Source organism: Pelodiscus sinensis, chromosome 4, assembly GCF_049634645.1.
Source record: "Pelodiscus sinensis isolate JC-2024 chromosome 4, ASM4963464v1, whole genome shotgun sequence".
Taxonomy (NCBI): domain Eukaryota; kingdom Metazoa; phylum Chordata; order Testudines; family Trionychidae; genus Pelodiscus; species Pelodiscus sinensis.
Window position 1 is genome coordinate 132593342 of NC_134714.1, and position 21765 is coordinate 132615106.

Sequence of the window (21765 nt, forward strand, 5' to 3'; positions counted from 1 at the left end):
TGGCACATTCGTGGGGTTTTATGTAGAGATCTGTGGTCTAGCCATGATCGCAGCTCGGAAGCAACTGGGAATATCTGAGCTCAGAGAGACATGGCACCTAATTAATGCCCTCAGTGAACTGAAGTGTCACTCATGCCCTGTGGATTAATTTGGCCCACTCTTTCCTCCTCTGGGATGAAATGATGCAATTTCCTCAGTGATCTGGTGCATGATGTTAGGGCTAATTTCATCCTGCTATTTACAACGTAAACTGTGTACTGAGTGAAACTGATAATGAAAGTGTTGATTGGTTTTCTTGTTTGTGGATCCTGAAAGCTTCTGACTGATGCTGAAATATCACAGGATGCCTCAGTATCCACATATCCTCGTTCTCTTCCCTGGGCTGGGCTGTCTCTCTCTCTCTCATGTGCTAATCACCAGGGTATTCTATGTTCTTCCCTTGCTAGGTCATGCCCCAAAACAAGAAAGATAGGTGCTTCATGGAGACCATAGACCCTTCTGATCTCCATTGTGAATTGGGTGCTGCTCTGAAAATATGGACACCAACCATGTTTCCTCTCATGTTTGCCATCTATCTGCAGACTGGATTTTGTTATGCGCTAATATCAAGGGGCTGTGCCTGTGTGTGCCACCAGTGCAAACAGAAAACCAAGATATGATATATAATATGAATAATATATAATATTAAAAGCTCATTTGTATGGAAGAAAAAAAGAATAGTAAAACAAGCAATCGTTAATGTGTATGGCTTAAGATTTTTATTTAATATGGAGCCCATGTGTTTTATCATCCTTTTGCGCAACTCAAGCTGTAAAGACACCAAAATGTGGCAGGCTGTAAATACCTGAATAAATAAAGCCAAGTCACATGGCCATTAATTGAGAGCATTGAAACATGGAACCGAGGCCCAAGTTAATGACCTACTCCTAGCACAGAGCATTAAATCTTCAAGGAAAGCTGCCCTCGAAAAATGAACCATCTGCCAGTACACTAGCATACTATGGACATTTTCAGTTCACAAAACTATCCCTCTTGCAGGAGTACTATCTGCACACAGAGGTCAACTTTAAGATTCTAAATGAATCGGAGTCATCTAGACATAGTCATGCTCTCGTGGCAAATATTCATACAATATGCCCTGCAATCCGAGCTGCCTGGCTTCAGCCAGGTACATGGCGCAGGGAGCCGGGTACGTGGCCTGTGTGGGGTGTTTGCATGCCGTGAGCCAGTTCCACCACCCCGCGACCGCGGGAACCATGAGCTGCAGCTGTAGTGTGGCCACGCTGGAAGTGACAGGAGGGAAAAGGGGCAAGGCCTGGGGGATGGCAAAGGGATTATGTTGGGGGGACATGGGAACATTGGGATGGAGGGTGGGAGGTTTAAAAATGGAGAAACAGTTGGGGAAGGAAGGACACGGAGTGCGAAGAAGGCATGGAAGGTATTGGGAAGCAGGGGAGGGAGTCTTACAACCGGCAGAAGTACCGCTGAAGAAAGGGGTGAACGGGCAGACTGTCACTGGGAGAAAATGGGGAGAGGAAGCAGTCCAGGGTGGGGTATGTGATTATAGCCCGAGGGCTGGCGTGTTTTAGCGGGAAGCCCCGTCAGCTGGACAGGACCGCAGATAGTTCCTGTCCTTAGAGCCCTGAGCTGGGGCCCGTGAGTGAGGGTGGGTCCAGGCTCTCCTCTCCCCTCCACCAATAGCGGGAGCACTGTATCAATTGATATCTCGGCAGGTGTTGTACCGACTGCTACAAGAGTCGGTAAGGAGTTGCAAACAAGATTTGAGCAGGGACTCATGAATCGAGACTAAAGGGGGGCGAGGGGGAATAAACACACTTGTTAACAGTCCCACATAGGCTGTGTCTAGACTGGCAAGTTTTTCCGCAAAATCATCTGCTTTTGCGGAAAAACTTGCCAGCTGTCTACACTGGCCGCTTGAATTTCCGCAATAGCACTGGCGATCTCATGTAAGATTGTCAGGGCTTTTGCGGAAATACTATGCTGCTCCAATTTGGGCAAAAGTCTTTTTCCGAAAAACTTTTGCGCAAAAGGGCCAGTGTAGACAGCAGAGATTTGTTTTCTGCAAAAAAGCCCCGATCGTGAAAATGGCGATCAGGGCTTTTTTGCGGAAACGTGCGTCTAGATTGTCCACGGATGCTTTTCCACAAAAAGTGCTTTTGTGGAAAAGCGTCCTGCCAATGTAGACGCGCTTTTCCGAAAATGCTTTTAACGGAAAACTTTTCCGTTAAAAGCATTTCCGGAAAATCATGCCAGTGTAGACGTAACCATAGGTTACAGCTACATAGCAGGGCCAAAAGCAAATTAAGCTTTACAACTTAAGCAATGTCAATTGCATAGCTGAAATTGAAAGAGCTTAATTTTGCTTTTGGCACTGTCTACACAGCAGGAAGTCAAAGTAAGAACACTTTTCCATCAATTTCCCTTACTGCTCATGAAATGGGGGTTCCAGGAATCAGAGGAAGAAGTCTTCCATCTTGCCATTATTTCAGAATAAAGGCTTGTAGTGTAAATGTGCTCTTTGTTATTTCAGAATAACGTTAGTTATTCCAAAATAAGGCTGCTGTGTAGACATACCCATATAGAACAGTACAAATAAGGAATAAAGTGACACAGACAGCAACCTTCCTCCCCTCCCCCACACACAAAGCCACAAGTGATAGCACTGAAAATGCAAAGGGAAGTGAAACACCAACTGGATGGCTCTGGGATTTTGCACCCATGTTTAGAACCCACCATTTGCGAGTTCAGTGGAGCTTTATGGTAACAGGCAAAGATTTCACATTCTGTGTCACCAACACAAAAACTCAGAGTAAACCGACTCGTTCCGGTTTTACAAGCTCTGGGGAACATACACACCTGGCTTTGGAGTTTGCAGACAGAGCGTTGCTTCAAAGATCTTGTAAATAAGGATTTAATCCTACAAAGCTCTTTGGCCCCCCCACCGAACCTGGTGCTGCTGGCTATTTCTGAGTGAACAAGAGTTCTCTGAAAGGCCAATATTCAACCAGATACCAAAGTTCTGGCCTTAACGGTTTCCAACACATCACTGTTCCTCTATTGCCATGTGAAAGAAATATATGCCAGTAGGTAGAACATTCATGTAGCACTCTGTAATTTGGAGCTCAGTTCCTGACACAACTGGACACCTTGTGTGACCTTAAAGCAAGGCATTTACTTTCTCGGTGCTTCAGTTCATCATCTGTAAAATGGAGGTAATACTGTTCTTCCTAATATGCACGTTCTGAGGAGACGTGCAATCAAGTTTGCAAGGTGCTTACAGGCACTACATTGATGAGGCCCATTGAAAGACCTGCAAACAGTTCTGAACCCTACAATGAAGCTGGCAAATCTGGTTACTCCCATTCACCGATGGGCAAAGGGAGGCAGAAAGAATTTAAGACCCACATTCCCATAGCTGTCCATAGGCTCCCTGAATTAGAGAGTATTTTTGGAAAATACTGCCTCTGGAGAGTTCTGCTGAAGAGAGGCAGCTACATATCGTACAGACCAGCCTATTTTCTTATTTCAAACCGGTCCTACACTCTGAAAGGAGTATTTTGAATTGTATCATCATTCAATAGGGAAAGTAAAAATAAAATTGCTAATAACACTGATTCCTTAAAAAATATATTCACAGTGAATGAAATCATATGGGAGCCTGGCATCGAAGTATCTATGGGTATGCCTACACTACCACCCTAGTTCGAACTAGGGTGGTTAATGTAGGCAACCGAAGTTCCACGAGGAATAACGGTAGTTCGGAATAGGAAGCCTAATCTGAACTACCTAGTCCGTGCCGCGTGTAGCCGCAGGCACGGAGTCCGAACTAGCCGGCATTTAAAAATGGCGGCGCCCGGCAAGATGCAAATGAAGCCCGGGAAATTCAAATCCTGGGCTTCATTTGCAACTTCGGTTGCCTACATTAACCACCCTAGTTCGAACTAGGGTGGTAGTGTAGACATACCCTATCTACCTTTACTGTTAGTATCAGCAAATACTGGAGCATCTTATCAGATCCTGAATGTTCCCTGTAGAACCTAAAATCACTAATGGAGTGGTGAGGATCCACTCTCTTATGGTACGTCTGCACAGCAACATTATTTCCAAATAACTTAGTCCATGACTACAGAGCAGGCAGTTATTTCAAAATAAGGGCTTGCTGTCTGGCTGCGTCTAGACTGGCAAGTCTTTCCGCAAAAGCAGACGCTTTGCGCAAAAACTTGCCAGCTGTCTACACTGGCCGCTTGATTTTGCACAAAAGCACTGACGTTCTACTGTCTGAAATCAGTGCTTCTTGCACAAATGCTTTGACGTTCCCGTTCGGGCAAAAGCCCTTTTCTGGAAATGTTTTTGCACAAGAGGGCCAGTGTAGACAGCTAAAAACTCTTTTGCGCAAAAAAGCCCTGATGGCGAAAATGGCGATCGGGGCTTTCTTTCGCAAAACCGCGTCTAGATTGGCACGGATGCTTTTCCGCAAAAAGTGCTTTTGCGGAAAAGCGTCCGTGCCAATCTAGATGCTCTTTTCTGCAAATGCTTTTAACAGAAAAACGTTTCCGTTAAAAGCATTTGCGGAAAATCATGCCAGTCTAGACATAGCCACTGTGTTACGTCAAAATAATGTCAGTTATTCCAAAATAACATTGCTGTTGAGACATACCCTCAGATTTGTGTTGAGTTGAACAGAATGTGTTTTTCCATCTTGTTCTAAGCACCCGACCAGGCAGCTGCAGAAATCATACACTTCAAACTTACAACTGCAAACCCAAACTAACCCCACTACAAAGAAGTGGGGGGAAAGATTTCCTGTTCCCCTCTTCTTTCCCAATGTAAACAGCTCCATGCTTTAAAAAGCACATCACATAGTTTTATACATGTAAAACAGGTGCTTCATTGAATTTTGCTGGGACAGGAGCTTAAAAAAACTGTGATCTTATAGAGAGCCTGAAGGCTTTGTTGGGATACAAACAAATGAATAATAATGACAATGTAATAAAGGGTCACCATTGGCTGTGCAAAATGCCATCACAATGGGTTGGGAACTGAATTCACCTGATTCAACTCCCCATTAATAAGGCTGTACTGCGTTAATCAGATTCAAGACTTGGCACGGAGTTCATTGATTGCTTTCTTTAGGGCATCCTTCACCTCCCTGTTCCTCAGACTATAGATGAGAGGGTTCAACATGGGGAGGACCACCGTGTAAAACACAGAGGCTATATTGTCTGCCTCCATAGAGGTGAAAGTGGGATGGAAACACACGAAGAGTTGAGAGCCATAAAACATAATGACCGCAGTCAAGTGACAAGCGCAAGTGGAGAAGGCTTTCCGCCGGCTCTCGGCAGAGCGGATCTTCAGGATGGTATAGATGATACAGACATAGGAGAGGAGGACACTCACAGTGCTGCTCACCACAATAGAGTCAATGAAGGTGAACAGCACAATCTCGTTGATACGCGCGTCAGAGCAGGAGAGTGCCAGCAGTGGGAGAATATCACAGAAGAAACGATCAATGACATTGGAGCGGCAGAATGACAACCGAAATGTCAAACAAGTGTGTATCATTGCATCTACCAGCCCCACAGCACACACCCCAACCAAAAGCAGGTTACAACGCTGCGTGGACATGGTGACCATATAGAGCAGCGGGTTACAGATGGCCACATAACGGTCATACGCCATCACAGCTAGCAACAGACACTCAATGTCTGCCAGAGAGGTAAACAAATACATTTGCACATAGCAGCCAGTGTAAGAAATGCTCTTCCTCTCCGCAAAAAAATTCAGTAGCATCTTAGGGGCAATTGTCGAGGAATAAAAAAGATCACAAGCAGACAAGATACTGAGGAAAAAGTACATAGGGGTGTGGAGTCGTTTGTCAGTTATGATTAACAAGATCATCCCCCCATTCCCTACCAAAGTGAGAGCATAAATCAGTAGGAGCAACACAAACAGGGGGACCTGCAGCTCTGGACGATCTGTCAGTCCTGAGAGAATGAACTCAGTCACCACTGAGTGATTTCCCTCTTCCATCTTCTCTGAGCAGAGATCAGGCAGCTAAAGGGATGTGGGCAAGTGGATGAAGCAGGAAACCTACCCCTTTGCTATAGTGAAGTAAATGAAGAAAATGGAGATCAGTTTCTTAATGCACACCAATTCAGGATGAAGAAAGGTCTTAGTCCACAGAACCAGATGTTCACAGCTGGTTGTGTCAATTGTTCCATACAATGCACACACTGTACAGATAAAAACATACACAGGCTAATCAGGCCGGACTCACCTACATTCCTGTTCAGTAATCCAAGCAACAGCGACTTCTGAAACTACTTTGAGAGTATAAGTGTGAAAAACATCTCAGTCTGATGAGATTATTCCTTTGACCCTCATTTACTCTCACCCCTCCTTGAGCAATCTTCCCTCTGGGGGGAAAGTGAGCTCTGTGCCTTGGAATATTGTGAAGCCTTTCATCCTCTGATATTGGCATTTACATTCATTTGCGTTGAAACCCAGAGATATAAAGGAACACACTGGCTTCTCTGACTACAGAATTGCCTAATTTTTTCCAAACAAAGGGGTTGTTCTTTTTTGTCAAGGGTTAGGAGTCGGGCTGCTCTTTTTAGTGCTGGATATTTTGAGTTCAGTACCTGCTGATCTCCATGCTGTATGTGTGCGTGTGTAGCTGCGATGCGGGACAACAGCTCCCACCTCCTGAGGAGAGAGAGACGTGGTGATGTTTTCCCATCCACAGTAACTACCAGTTCGGAGCATTCGAGAAGTTTTATAGTGCGATCTGTGATCTAGGGCACATGCTCCCTGAAGCATCTGGGAATACCTGTGTCCAGAGAGACACAACAGCTCATTAATGTGCTCAGTGGTCCAAAGTCACTTCCAGTGTAGCTCATACCCTGGAGATTAACTGGCCCATTCTTTCCTCCTGTGACATGGAAAGATGCAATCATAGAATACTAGGACTGGAAGGGACCTCGAGAGGTCATCGAGTCCAGTCCTCTGCCCTCATGGCAGGACCAAATACTGTCTAGACAATCCCTGATAGACATTTATCGAACCTGCTCTTAAATATCTCCAGAGATGGGGATTCCACAACCTCCCTGGGCAATTTATTCCAGTGTTTGACCACCCTGACAGTTAGGAACTTTTTCCTAATGTCCAACCTAAACCTCCCTTGCTGCAGTTTAAGCCCATTGCTTCTTGTTCTATCCCCAGCAATGTCTATAAGAGTTACAGTATATGAGGTTAGGGGTGTTTTTCAGAGAAAGCTGCTAATGTACTGAGCTGATCCACAAAGGGTTGATATTATTGTTGTTGTTGGAGGAAACCAAAATCTCAATAACATTGCGGGGTCTTTGGATACCCCATCCCACCATTCTCTTTCATGGCTCTGGGTTTTTCCACCAATGTTTAGAGCCCATGATTTTGACTTCAGTGGAACTCTGTGGAAACAGGCTACGTTTTCACATTGTGTGTCACCAACACAAAAACTCAGAGCAAACCAGCTCACTACGTTTTTACAAGCCCTGGAGAACATTCACGCCTGGCTTTGGAGCTTGCAGACAGATCCTTGCTTGAAAGAGTTTGTAAATAAGGATTTTATCGTACAAAGCACTGTGGCCCCCCCATCGAACCTACTGCTGCTGGCTACTTTTGAGTGAACGGGAGTTCTCTGAAGGGCCAAAATTAACCAGATAACAAAACTCCGGCCTTAATGGTTTCCAAGACACCACTGTTCCTCTATTGCCATGCGAAGGAAAGATATGCCAGTAGGTAGAACATTAGTGTAGCACTGTGTAATTTGGGGCTTAGTTCCTGATACAACTAATCACCTTGTGTGACTGTAGTCCCCTTACTAAAGGGGCCGCTGACTTTTTCTGGGAGGATTCTGTGTGCTGCAATCTAGCCCTAGAGACTACACTCCCATGAGCCCTTGAGGAAAATCGGTAAAGGGGCTTGTCTGGGCATGTTGGGAAAGGTGGGGTCTCTATTTTGGAACAGAGGAGCCAGGCTGCTGTGGAGGAGCCTTAGGCAGTCCAGGAAGCTGTTGTGTTGCAGCTACAGCGTGGGATTGAGAGTCTGCGGGGCTTGGATCTAGCAGGCTGCTTAAGGGCTGCTGATTGCCCTAGAGGGGAAAGACTCTGGCTGTGCCTGTGGCTGAGAAGGACTACACAAAAACCAACACACAGGAGGAGGCTGTAAGTAAATGGGCTCTTTGGGAAAGTGCTGCCTGGGACAGACCTCAGAGATACAGATTAAGTCTGGGTCCAAAGAGAGGCAGAGTGTCCAGCTCAGGGAACTAGAGCTGCTGGCATTTAGTGGAGCGTGCTCCAGTGCCAGAGGGATTTTGCAGGTGGCTGCTCAGCTTGGACTAACACACACAGGACCCACACAGTGCTGTCTCCATATCCAGCTATAGCCCTTCAAGCACGCCCACGCAACCAAGTGTCTGGGACTCTGAGTCCAGAGGGGTGCACACTCTGGGGTGGGATAAATGGTGGCAATGCAAATGCCAGCTAGATAAGTTCCTGTTATTTCTGTGTGCTTTGTTAATTGATTTTATTCACTGTTAATCTGTTAAATCCTGTTTCTTTAACTTATTAAGTAAAGATGTGTTCATTCTATGTAATCAAGTAGATGTATATTATTTATAAGTGTTGTTCTGGAGTTAGATCCAGATTACTGCTGCAATAATTTTATTCCTGGAGGCTCCCAAGGCACACGATTAAGAGGCTACGTCTACACTTTCAAGTAGGAATAAGAGAGCCTCCGGAAAAGGGCTTTATTCCGGAGGATCGCGCCAGTCTAGATGCTTTTTTCCGGCTTTTCCCCAAGCTGGAAAAAAAGCGGCGGACATGTTTATTTAAATCCGTGGGGGATATTTAAATCCCCCGCGGATTTCCGTATTCTGACTTACCTGCTTTGCATGACTTTTCCAGAATTAGGGGCCAGTGTAGACGTAGCCAGAGTATACAGGGCCAGCCAGGTGGAGACACCACCATTGTATAACTTAGGGAGCAAGGGACTACAGCAAGGAGTGGACAGGGAATCCCCAAATAAACAACATCGCCACTGGGGTACTCAGGATCTCCTTTTATGTAAAAACCATCAGGTGTCCCGGCACACGTGTGAGTGTGACCTGCTCCTGAGTAACCCGAGGAGGAAAAAGGGGATTACATGACCTTAAAGCAAGTCATTTACTTTCTCAGCACTTCAGTTAATCATCGGTATAATGGAAGTAATACTATACATCCTAACATGGAAGTTGCGAGGACACATGCAATCAAGTTCATGAGGTGCTTACAGGTACTACATTGATGAGGGCCATTGAAAGAGCCGCAAACAATTCTGAACCCTACAATGAAGCTGGTAAGTCTGGTTACTCCCATTCATAGATGGGCAAAGAGAGGCAGAAAGAATTTAAGATGCACAGTTCCATAGTTGTCGATAGGCACCCTGAATTAGTGAGTATTTTTGAAAATGCTGCCTCTGGAGAGTTCTGCTGAGGAGAGGCAGCTACTCATTATGCAGACTGGCCAATTTTCTTATTTCAAACCATTCCAGCATTCTAAAAGGAGTATTTTGAATTGTATCGTCACTGAACACAGGAAATAAAAATAAAATTGCTAATAACACCTCTTCTTTAAAAAATATATTTACAGTGAATGAAATTTTATGGGAGCCTGGGAGTGAAGTATCTATCTTGCTTTACTGTTACTAACGGCAAATACTGTCCTTGTTTCCCACCCGCCTCCTTTTTTTCTTACCCCTTCGCCCCTATTTATTTTGGGTCTGCTCATCCTAAACTCAAAACGCTGGTCATCTGAAGGAGTGAGCTGTGCCTACGAAAGCTCATGATGCCATCTACATGTTTTATTAGTCTATAAAGTGATACCAGACCAGTTTTTGTTTTTTAAGTTTATTCTGTACAGACTAACTCAGCTATCCCCGGAGCAAATACTGGAACATCTTATCAGATCTTTAATGTTGCCTGTAGAAGCTAAAATCACCAAGTTTAGGGGAGGTGAGGATCTACTCTCTCAACGTAGATCTAAACAGAAACATTATTTCAAAATAAATAATGTTATTTCAAAAGAACTTAGTCCACAGCTACACAGCAGGCAGTTATTTCGAAATAATATTGAAATATTGTCAAGCTGGAGGACTTCTTACTCTGACTCCTGTAACCCTCATTGTGCAAGGTGTGAGGGAAGTCGGAGGAACAGGGCTCTGTGTCGAGATAAATGCTGTGCAGATGCTCCCAATTCTGAAATAAGCTATTTTGAAAAAAGCTATGCAACTGACATAGCTAAATTTGCATAGCTTATTTCCAGTTAAGCTGTGCTGTGTAGATGTACCTTTAGCCACTTAGTATCCTGCTAGAGAAATGACCTTGGAATTCAAAGGCTCCACACTTTAGCTTCATGACCATCTCATCAACAGAGCATCATATGTATGTTTCATATGTATAAAAATATGTGATGTGCTTTGAAAGCATGGAGCTGTTTATATTGGGAAAGAACAGGAGAGCAGGAAATATTTTCCCCCACATCTTTAGTTGGATACTGCTGTACGTCAGACTACAGTACGTCAACTGGGATTAGAGAAGCTTAGATCAGCTTTCTCCATTAGCACAGACCAGCCCTGAGAAAGATCCAGGACTGGACATAGCCCAGATGCCACAACACCGTTTGGCAATGTGAGAGACCTAGTCTCAAATATTTTCTCTCCATCAGACAGAGGAGAGATTGACTTGTGTCAGCCCATATAAGTGCTCTAATTACTGGTCTACAAAGGAAACAGAAATATCACCACCTCTTCCACTCCTATCCATTTGGTCAATACGGGTACTTTGTCTTTCCTTTTGCATTGAAAAGTGTCCGGGAAAGGGAGAAAAGATTCCAAAGGATATTTTCTTCAGTTTTATCAATTTCCTAAACATTTAGGGACCGTCTACACAGCAGGACAAAAGTTGAATTAAGCTATGTAACTTCAGCTACATCAATTGCATTGCTGAAGTCAGAATAGCTTAATTCCATTTTGGCGCTGTCCACACAATAGGAGGTCGAAGGAATAACTCTCTTCCTTCAACTTCCCTTACTCCTTGAAAAAAGAGGGTTACCATGAGTTGGAGTATGAAGTCCTCCAGCTCAATATTTTTTCAAAATAATGGCTTGCTGAGTAGAAGCACATTGGCTGTGTCTAGACTGCATCCCTTTTCCGTAAAAGGGATGCAAATTAGACACATCACAATTGCAAATGAAGTGGGGATTTAAATCCCCCTGCTTCATTTGCATAAACATGAACATGTTCATTTGCATAAACATGGCTGCCGCTTTTTTCCGGCTCAGAGCTTTGCCGGAAAAAAGCGCCAGTCTAGACGGGAATCTTTCGGAAAATAAAGCCTTTTCTGAAAGATCCCTTATTCCTCTAAAAAAAAGGAATAAGGGATCTTTCGGAAAAGGCTTTATTTTCTGAAAGATCCCCATCTAGACTGGCGCTTTTTTCCGGCAAACCTCCGAGCTGGAAAAAAGCAGCAGCCATGTTTATGCAAATGAAGTGGGGGGGGGGAAATTAAATCCCCGCTTCATTTGCAATTGCGATGTGTCTAATTTGCATCCTTTTATGGAAAAGGGATGCAAGCTAGACACAGCCACTGTGTTATTCCAAAATAATGTTGCTGTGGAGCTGTGGCCTGAGGGAATATTCAGATCTGGGTTGGGATGAACAGAATTTTCTTTTTCATTGTTTTTCTAGGCACCTGATCAGGTAGCCGCAGAAATCATACACTTTACACTTACAACTACGAAACCAAACAAACCAAAGATGTGGGGGAAAAGGTTTCCTGCTCCCTTGTTCTTTCCCAATACAAACAGCTCCATGATTTCAAAGCACATCACAAATTTTTATACACATGAAACAGGCGCTTCCTTGAATTTTGCTGGGGCAGTAGATTAAGACCCCCCTGATATTAGAGAAAGCCTGAAGGCTTTCTTGGGATGCAAACAAATGAATATGTTGCAAAAAAAAGCAAATATGATTCTAGGTTGTATCAACAGGTGTGTTGTAAGCAAAACTCGTGAAGTCATTCTGCCGCTCTACTCTGCACTAGTTAGGCCTCAGCTGGAGTACTGTGTCCAGTTCTGGGCGCCACATTTCAAGAAAGAGGTGGAGAAATTGGAAAGGGTACAGAGAAGAGCGACAAGAATGATTAAAGGTTTAGAGAACATGACCTATGAAGCCAGGCTTCATGAACTGGGCTTGTTTAGTTTGGAAAAAAGAAGATTAAGGGGGGACATGATAGCGGTTTTCAAATATCTAAAAGGGTGTCACAAGGAGGAAGGAGAAAATTTGTTCCTCTTGGTTTCTGAGGACAGGACAAGGAGTAATGGGCTTAAAGTGCAGCAGGGGAGGTTTAGATTGGACATTAGGAAAAAATTCCTAACTGTCAGGGTGGTCAAATATTGGAATAAATTGCCAAGGGAGGTGGTGGAATCTCCCTCTCTGGAGATATTTAAGAACAGGTTAGATAGACATCTGTCAGGGATGGTGTAGATGGAGCTTGGTCCTGCCTTGAGGGCGGGGGGCTGGACTCGAAGACCTCTCGAGGTCCCTTCCAGTCCTATGATTCTATGATTCTATGAATATGAATGGTAATGTAATAAAGAGCCACCACTGCCTCTGTAAAATGCCATCATAATGGGCTGGGAATTGAATTCACCTGTTTCTGTTCTCTATTACTAAGGCAGTACAGAGTTTTCCGGACTCAAGACTTCATTTGGAGTTCCTTAACTGCTTTCCTCAAGGCGACCTTCACTTCCCTGTTCCTTAGGCTGTAGATGAGGGGGTTCAAAAAGGGGATCACTATCGTGTAAAACACGGAGGCTATTTTGTCTAATTCCATGTAGCTGAACATGGGATGGAAACCCACAAAGAGTTGAGAGCCATAAAACATGACCACCACAGTCACGTGGGAAACGCAGGTGGAAAAAGCTTTGTGCCGGCCCTCGGAAGAGTGGATCCGCAGGATGGTGGAGATGATACAGATATAGGAGAAGAGGACACTCCCAGTGCTGCTCACCAAAATAGTGTCAATGAAGGCATACAGCACAATGTAATTGAGGCTGGTGTCTGAGCAGGAGAGTGCCAGAACTGGGAAAATATCACAGAAGAAATGATCGATGACATTGGAGTGGCAGAACGACAACCGAAATGTCATACACGTGTGTATCAATGCATCCACCATCCCCACAGCACACACCCCAGCCACCAGCCGGTTACAGCGCTGCCTGGACATGGTGACTGTATAGAGCAGTGGGTTACAGATGGCCACATAACGGTCATACGCCATCACAGCCAGCAAGAGACACTCAATATCTGCCAAACAGATAAACAAATACATTTGCACATAACAGCCAGTGTAAGAAATGCTTTTCCTGTCCGCAAAAAAAATCTGCAGCATTTTAGGGGCAATTGTGGAGGAATAGCAGACATCACAAGCAGACAAGATACTGAGGAAAAAGTACATGGGGGTGTGGAGTTGGTGGTCAATTGTGATTAACAAGATCATTCCCCCGTTTCCCACCAGGGTGATAACATAAATCAGTAGGAACAACACAAACAGGGGAACCTGCAGTTCTGGATGATCTGTCAGTCCTGAGAGAATGAACTCAGTCACCACCGAGTGATTTCCCTCTTCCATATCCTCTGGGCAGAGATTGGGTAGCTACAGGGAAGCAGACAGGAGGATGACTTGGGGAAACGGTCTCTTTGCTGTAATGAAGTAAATGAAGAAAAGAGTGATCAGTTTCTTAATGGGCACCGGTTCAGGATCAAGAAAGGTCTTAGTCCACTGAGACCAATGTTCACAGCTGGTCGTGTCAATTGTTCCATAAAATGCACACACTGTAGAATAAAAACACACACCCCTAATTATCCCACCATCATCACCATTCCTGTTCCCTAATCCAAGAAACTAAACAGTGTCTTGTTCAAACTGCTGTTGGAGAATCAGGGTGCAAAACATATGAGTCTGATATGATCATTCCTCTGCTGAAAGTCGGGTGAGAGTAAATGAGGGTCAATCTTCCCTCTATGGAGAAAGTGAGCTCTGTGCCTTGGAATATCGGTTTGAGTTGAAGCATCCTCAGAGTGCTGATTAAACCTTTTATCGTCTGATCTCAGCATTTATGTTCATTTCCATTGAAACCCAGAGATATAAAGGAACACACTGGCTTCTCTGACTACAGAATTGCCTAGTTTTTCCCAAACAAAGGTGTTGTCCTTTTCGGTCAAGGGCCAGGAGTTGGGCTGCTCCTTTTAGTGCTGGAGATTTTGAATTCAGTACCTGCTGATCTCCAGGCTTCATGTGAATGTGTGTGTGGCTGGGATGCAGGACAAAAGCTTGCACCTCCTGAAAAGGGACCGAGACGGGGGTGTTTTTCCATTCACAGCAACTATGAGCATTCGGTGCCTTCGGGAAGTTTTATACTGCCATCTGTGATGTAGGGGACATGGTCCCTGAAGCACCTGGGAATACCTGTGTCCAGAGAGACACAACACCTCATTAATGTGCTCAGTGGTCCAAAGGCAACTTCAGTGTAGCTCATAGCCTGGAGATTAATTGGCCCACTCTTTCCTTCTGTGATATGGAATGATGCAATGCATATCAGAGTTACAGTGTTTGAGGTTAGGGGGATATTTCAGTTAAAGCTGTTAATGTACCAAACTGATCCACAAAGGGTTGATTTGTTTTGTTGTTGGAGGAAAGCAAAATTACAGTAACATTGCAGGGGTCCCTCGGATACCCCATCCCACCATTCTCTTTCATGGATCCCAGGCAGGATTCCATCCCCCATGATATAGGATGATTTCCCTTCCTGCTGAACTTCCCTGGAATGTCACCCATGTCCCACAGCCACAATTTAGGGAGGAGAGGAGTTTGGTAGTTTGATGGACAACTGCTAAATTACCTAGAGCAGGTAATTCAATGAAAAAATTAGTGGAAATAAAAATTTAATTTCTCATCAATGAAAATGTTACAAGAAAAAAAGCTTTTCAGCGAGCCTTATCAAGAAGCTGGGAATAAAAGGAACAGGGAGTTAGATAGGTCTGAAATATACTGATTGCTGGCAGCTTTAGCTGGTATCTTCTCAGTCATTCCTGGTTTTGGAATGACCTCATTGCTCTGACCCCCAGTAGGAGGAATGTTGGAATGTAAAACCTGTAAGACATTATCTATCTATCTATCTATCTATCTATCTATCTATCTATCTATCTATCTATCTATCTATCTATCTATCTATCTATCTATCTATCTATCACATGCCAATAACCAGGGTATTCTATGTTCTTCCCTTGCTAGGTCACTGTAGTATATATTATATCCAGGTTTTTTATTTGTACTAGTGGTCACTGTAGTGACCTAGCAAGGGAAGAACATAGAATACCCTGGTTATTGGCATGTGATAGATAGATAGATAGATAGATAGATAGATAGATAGATAGATAGATAGATAGATAGATAGATAGATAGATAGATAGATAGATAGATAGGAACTCCCTGTTCCTTTTATTCCCAGCTTCTTGATAATGCAGGAAAGTTAGGTGCTTTATGGAGACCATAGGGTGACCAGAGTCACTCAGGAGCAAAGCGCGACCTTCAAGTCTCCATTGTGAATTGGATGTTTCTCTGAAAACCTGGACACCAGCCATGTTCCCTCTAATGTTTGCCATTTATCTGCAGACTGGATTTTGTTATGCACCAATACAAAAATCCACTAGTACAAATAAAAAACCTGGATATAATATATAATATTCAAAACTCATTGGCTTCTATCGATCTATCTATCTATCTATCTGGTATTTATGCCCGTCCTTTGCTGAATTCCTCCCCAAAGTAGGAAAGATAGGCGCTTGATGGAGATCACATGATGACCAGAGGAGCTGAGGAAGTGACCTCAGCTATCTGCTCTCCATTGTTAATTGGATGTTTCTCTGTACATCTGGAAATGACCAATGTTCCTCACCATTGTTTTGCCAGTCATGTTGAGACTCAAATTTTGTTTCATGCAACATCAATATCAATGTACTCTATTGTTTGCCACTAGTAGAAACAAAAATTAATTCTATCTATCTATCTATCTATCTATCTATCTATCTATCTATCTATCTATGATCATTGTTGTGGCTAAGAGGAAGAAAGAAAGAATGTTAATACAAGAGATAGTGAACAAGCTTTGTGTCAAAAAAATTAATGAATATGAACTCAAATCAAAAGAAAAGTAGCAACTCAAGCTAGTAAACATCACACAATGTGTCATACTAGAATCAGATGTGTAAGTAAATTCAAGTCACCATGGTTCCTATGTGACAGCACACAAAATATGCTCCAGATGTCCAATTTAATCACCTACTCCTACCACAGAGCACTAAATCTGCAGGGAATGCTGCTTGGCTCCACTAATTAGGTGTGCTAGACAGACACACACCTTACAGGTAACTATGGAAATGACTTTTGTGAATGGAATCATTGTTAAAAAAATAGGGTGCTTGAAAACAATGGGTCTGGTTTTGACAGAGGAGATGAAGGTCTTGAATTTTCCAGGCTGATATACCAGAAGTAGCCTTCAACTTTATTTCATATCAAACAAATATTCAAAAATAGAAAAATAGAAAATTGGGACAACCTTGTTCAATCCTGGGATCTCACCTGGGACCCTTCATGGCCAGGATTTTCATCTTGTGAAATGGCCCAGTAATTACACCAACTGCTCCCGGGCGTCCTGTGCACTTAAATATTAATAGTTATACTGCGGGTCCCAGGACAGGGTAGTTTCTGAAATAAAGATGAGCCCTTCCTTCCTGCATAGAGGTTTTCCTAGGGGAAGCCACCTCTCCCGTCCTCGCAGCCTTGTAAGTCTTGGGAAGAGGCAATGTGCATTCTTCCCGGCTTTGTAGTGATATCACCCAGGGAGAGAGGGCCTCCTAACACTGGGTATGCTGCTCAGCTTGTGCCCACTAAGAATGCTGGATCTGTTAACATGGATGCGATACCTCACACTGAGAGCCCCAGGAAGCACTGGGGAATAATTAGTTCAAATTATTCTGGGAAGCAATTATTCTGAAATACCAGTACCAGGGTGTCCACACTACCGTTATTTCAAAATAACTATTTTGAAATTAGTGCTATCCTTGAGAAAAAAAACAGGAGTACAGATTTCAAAATATGTGGCCCGTTATTTTGAAATAATAGCTTGGATGCTCTGCTCATTAATTCGACCTAAGGGAAGGAGGAGTTCAAATAAAGCCCTAGTGTAGAACAGGGCATAGAGACCAACAAAAATATAGTCTCATGAGCTCTTGTGGGTAAGACCCACCTCAACAGATGAGTTGGAATGGAACAACTAGTTCTCGTGTGTTTCATGTTCAATATGTTGAAATCGCTGATGTGGTGTCTGTCTTACATTTCACAGTGTGTATCCTGCAGTAGAGTTGGAATTGGTTTTGTGCTTGATATGTTGATATGATTTTGTTGTAATGTGTCATTTGAAAAATAAGCATTTGCTGATCAGCATCATCCTGATAAAATACGTTAGGCAACAATCTACGTGAAAATGTATAATTTCACTCTGTGGTGTTATAAACACATGTTCCAAACTGAGGTTGGCAACAAGGTGTGTCTTAAACAAAGGGATGTCTGCTGTGATTAACTTTGTATTTGAGGAGTAAATGGTCATCGAGCGGGAAAAGGATACTCAGAAAGTATGAGATAACATGATCTTGGTAGCTAATTGACCAAGTGGGAAATTATCAGTGGGAAATAGGTCAATGGAGGGATGATAGGAGTTACTATAGAGAACTATCGGGTGTCTGGATGGTGAGTCTTGCCCACATGCTCAGGGTTTAGCCGATCGCCATATTTGGGGTCGGGAAGGAATTTTCCTCCAGGGTAGATTGGCAGAGGCCCTGGAGGTTTTTCGCCTTCCTCTGTAGCATGGGGTACAGATCACAGCTGGAGGATTTTCTGCATCTTGGGGTCTTCAAAGTATTTGAAGGCTTCAGTATCTGAGATATAGGTGAGAGGATTATTCTAGGAGGGGTGGGTGAGATTTTGTGGCCTGCACTGTGCAGGGGGTCAACTAGATGATCATAATGGTCCCTTCTGACCTTAAAGTCTATGAGTCTATGAGAAAGGAGAGGAAAAACAGCAGGGAACATCCTTCCACATAGACATTTTGTCCCCTTGCAATCAGGAGGAAATGCTAATGATGATCCGGGTGTAACTAGCATGCTGGAAGGTGGCTTGTGAATAGCCCACGTGGAAGCCACTTTAGCAAGGTATTGTAAGGCATGCAAAGCTGCAGGTATGGGTGACACAACTGCTGATTAATCTGAGCTACAGCATGTACGTCACAGCCACCCACTTGGAAATTATCCCAGGAGCACTAGAGGTGTGGTTCTAACAGTGTTAGATTAATAAGAAGGAGCAAGGGTGCAGGGATGGGCCCATGCACTGACCCATGGCTGCATATGCACAAGGACACTGTGGTCATAACCTGCCTCCAAGGAGAGCCATTGTAGGCCCAATAATGTCTCCTTCCTCACTGTCATAGTAGAAAACCTCCCGCATATGGGCACAGTTCTTGGCTGGTGTTACTGGGACTATGGGGCATGTTAGTATCCTCCTGTCGCATGTGGTGCAAACCTCTGACTCCTTGAAGGTTTGATTGTAATAGGAGGAAAATCAGTTATATTCTCTCGTGTAGCCTAAAGGGGAGGACTACTATAATAACAATTACGAGGTGCTCAGAAGAAAGGAAAGAAAAGTTCCGTTTCCAATTATGTTAAATGTTTCCAACAGCTGAAAAAGAAATGTTGATCCATGTTTTCCATTTGCCAAATATTTTGGGAATTGTCAGATTGGTATCAGATTTAAATGAATTTATTTTTAATTTTTGTAACGGCCCCTTGATTCCAACATCAGTCAATTGCCAGATTCTATCAATTTCTGACTCACAATCCTCTCAGCCATTCCATTCCATGAGGAGTAGGAATAGGAAGCCTAATCCGAACTACCTAGTCCGTGCCGCGTGTAGCCGCGGGCACGGAGTCCGAACTAGCGGGGATTTAAAAATGGTGACGCCCGGCAGGATGCAAATGAAGCCCGGGAAATTCAAAATCCGGGCTTCATTTGCAACTTCGGTTGCCTACATTAACCACCCTAGTTTGAACATACCCTTAGTCTGCACCTACACAGCAAGCAGTTATTTCCAAATAATGATGAAATACTGTCAAGCTGGAGGACTTCTTACTCTGACTCCTGGAATCCTCATTGTGCAAGGAGTAAGGGAAGTGGGAGGAAGAGCTTTCTATGTCGACGTAAGCGCTGTGTAGATGTTCCCAAATCAGCTATTCTGAAAAAAGCTATGCAACTGACGTAGCTCAATTTGCATAGCTTATTTTGAGTTAAACCCTGCTGTGTAAATGTACCCTTAGCCACTTAGTATCCAACTAGATAAATGGCCTTGGAATTCAAAAGCTCCACACTTTAGCTTCATGACCATCTCATCAATGGAGCATCATATGGACACTGCTGTATGACAGACTACAGTACGTCGACTGCGATTAAAGAAGCTTAGATCGGTTTTCACCATTAGCGCAGATCAGGCCTGAGAAAGATCCAGGATACCATAGCCCAGATACCAGAGCACTGTTCAGCAATGTGGGAGACTCACTGTCAAATTCCTTCTCCCCATCGGACAGAGCGGAGATTGGCCTGTGTCTCCTACAACCCATATAAGTGCTCTAATCACTGGTCTACAAAGGAAGCAGCAATATCACCGCCTATTCCACTCCCATCCATTGGGCTAATAAAGGCCTTGTGTGTCTTTCCTTTTGCATTGAAAAGTGTCCAGGTAAAAAGAAAAGATTCCAAAGGATATTTTCTTCCGTTTTATCAATTTCCAAAACATTTAGGGCTCGTCTACACAGCAGGACAAAAGTTAAATGAAGCTACATAACTTCAGCTACATCAATCACATACCTGAATTCGGAATAGCTTAATTCCATTTTGGCACTGTCTACACAACAGAAGGTTGAAGGAACAACACGCTTCCTTCGACTTTCCTTACTCCTTGTGAAATGAGAGTTACCATGAGTCGGAGTAAGAAGGCCTCATTATTTCAAAATAGCACAGTATGCCTCTACACAGCAAGCCGTTTTTGAAATAATGTTCATTATTCCAAAATAACGTTGTTGTGCAGATGTACCCTCAAGAAATATTCAGTTTTGGTTTGTGTTGAACAGAATGTGTTTTTCCATGTTTTTCTAAGTACCCAACTAGGCAGATGCAGAAAGCATACACTTCAGACTTACAACTGCAAAACCAACCCAACCCCACTACAAAGAACAGGGGGAAAAGATTTCCTGCCCCCCTTGTCTTTCCCAGTACAAACAACTCCATGCTTTCAAAGCACATCACATAGTTTTTATACACGTGAAAAAGGTGCTTCCTTGAATTTTGCTGGAGCAAAAGCTAAAAAAAAAACCTGAATTTAGAGAGAGCCTTAAGGCTTTGCTGAGATGCAAACAAACAAATAAAAACAATGTAATAAAGAGCCACCACTGGCTGTATGAAATGTCATCACAATGGGCTGGAAATTGAATTCACCTGATTCCATTTCCCATAATTAAGGCTGTACTGAGTTAATCAGATTCAAGACTTAATTAGGCATTCCTTGACTGCTTTCCTCAGAGCGTCTTTCACCTCCCTGTTCCTCAGAGTGTAGATGAGGGGGTTCAACATGGGGAGGACCACCGTGTAAAACATAGAGGCTATTTTGTCTTCCTCCGTAGAGTTGAAAGTGTGATGGAAACACACAAAGAGTTGAGAACCATAAAACATAACCACAGCAGTCAAATGACAAGCACAGGTGGAGAAGGTTTTATGCCGGCCCTCGGCAGAGCGGATCTGCAAGATGGTATAGATGATACAGACATAGGAGAGGAGAACACTCACAGTGCTGCTCACCACAATAGAGTCAACAAAGGCAATCATCACAGTTTCATTGATGTGGGTATCAGAGCAGGAGAGCGCCAGCAGTGGGGGAATGTCACAGAAGAGACGATCGATGACGTTGGAGCGGCAGAACGACAACCGAAATGTCAAACATGTGTGTATCATTGCATCCACCAACCCCACAGTACACACCCCAGCCACCAACTGGCTACAACGCTGCGTGGACATGGTGACCATATAGAGCAGCAGGTTACAGATGGCCACATAACAGTCATATGCCATCACAGCCAGCAAGAGACACTCAATATCTGCCAGACAGATAAACAAATACATTTGCACATAACAGCCACTATAAGAAATGCTTTTCCTCTCTGCAAAAAAATTCTGCAGCATATTCGGGGCAATTGTCGAAGAATAGCAGAGATCACAAGCAGACAAGATACTGAGGAAAATGTACATGGGGGTGTGGAGTTGGTGGTCGATCGCGATTAACAAGATCATGCCCCCATTTCCTATTATGGTGAGAACATAAATCAGTAAGAACAGCACAAACAGGGGGACCTGCAGCTCCGGATGATCAGTCAGTCCTGAGAGAATGAACTCAGTCACCACCGAGTGATTTCCCTCTTCCATCTCCTGTGAGCAGAGATCAGGCTGCTACAGGGATGTGGGCAGGTGGATGAAGCAGGAAACCTAACCCTTTAGTATAGTGAAGTAAA

The 21765-nt window shown here is 43.7% G+C and overlaps 3 protein-coding genes across 3 annotated transcripts; all 3 read right to left on the bottom strand.

Moving 5' to 3' along the window:
• Positions 1-5115: 5115 nt before the first annotated feature.
• Positions 5116-5877, bottom strand: LOC142829343 (olfactory receptor 5AS1-like). The gene has a single exon (XM_075928833.1). The coding sequence runs from the start codon at positions 5875-5877 to the stop codon at positions 5116-5118; it is 762 nt and encodes a 253-aa protein (XP_075784948.1).
• A 6916-nt stretch (positions 5878-12793) lies between these two features.
• Positions 12794-13729, bottom strand: LOC142829344 (olfactory receptor 5G9-like). Its single transcript, XM_075928834.1, has one exon. It carries the CDS (start codon positions 13727-13729, stop codon positions 12794-12796), a length of 936 nt encoding a protein of 311 aa, XP_075784949.1.
• A 7014-nt stretch (positions 13730-20743) lies between these two features.
• On the bottom strand, positions 20744-21547 carry LOC142829345 (olfactory receptor 5AP2-like). The gene has a single exon (XM_075928835.1). It carries the CDS (start codon positions 21545-21547, stop codon positions 20744-20746), a length of 804 nt encoding a protein of 267 aa, XP_075784950.1.
• Between the last annotated feature and the right edge of the window lie 218 nt (positions 21548-21765).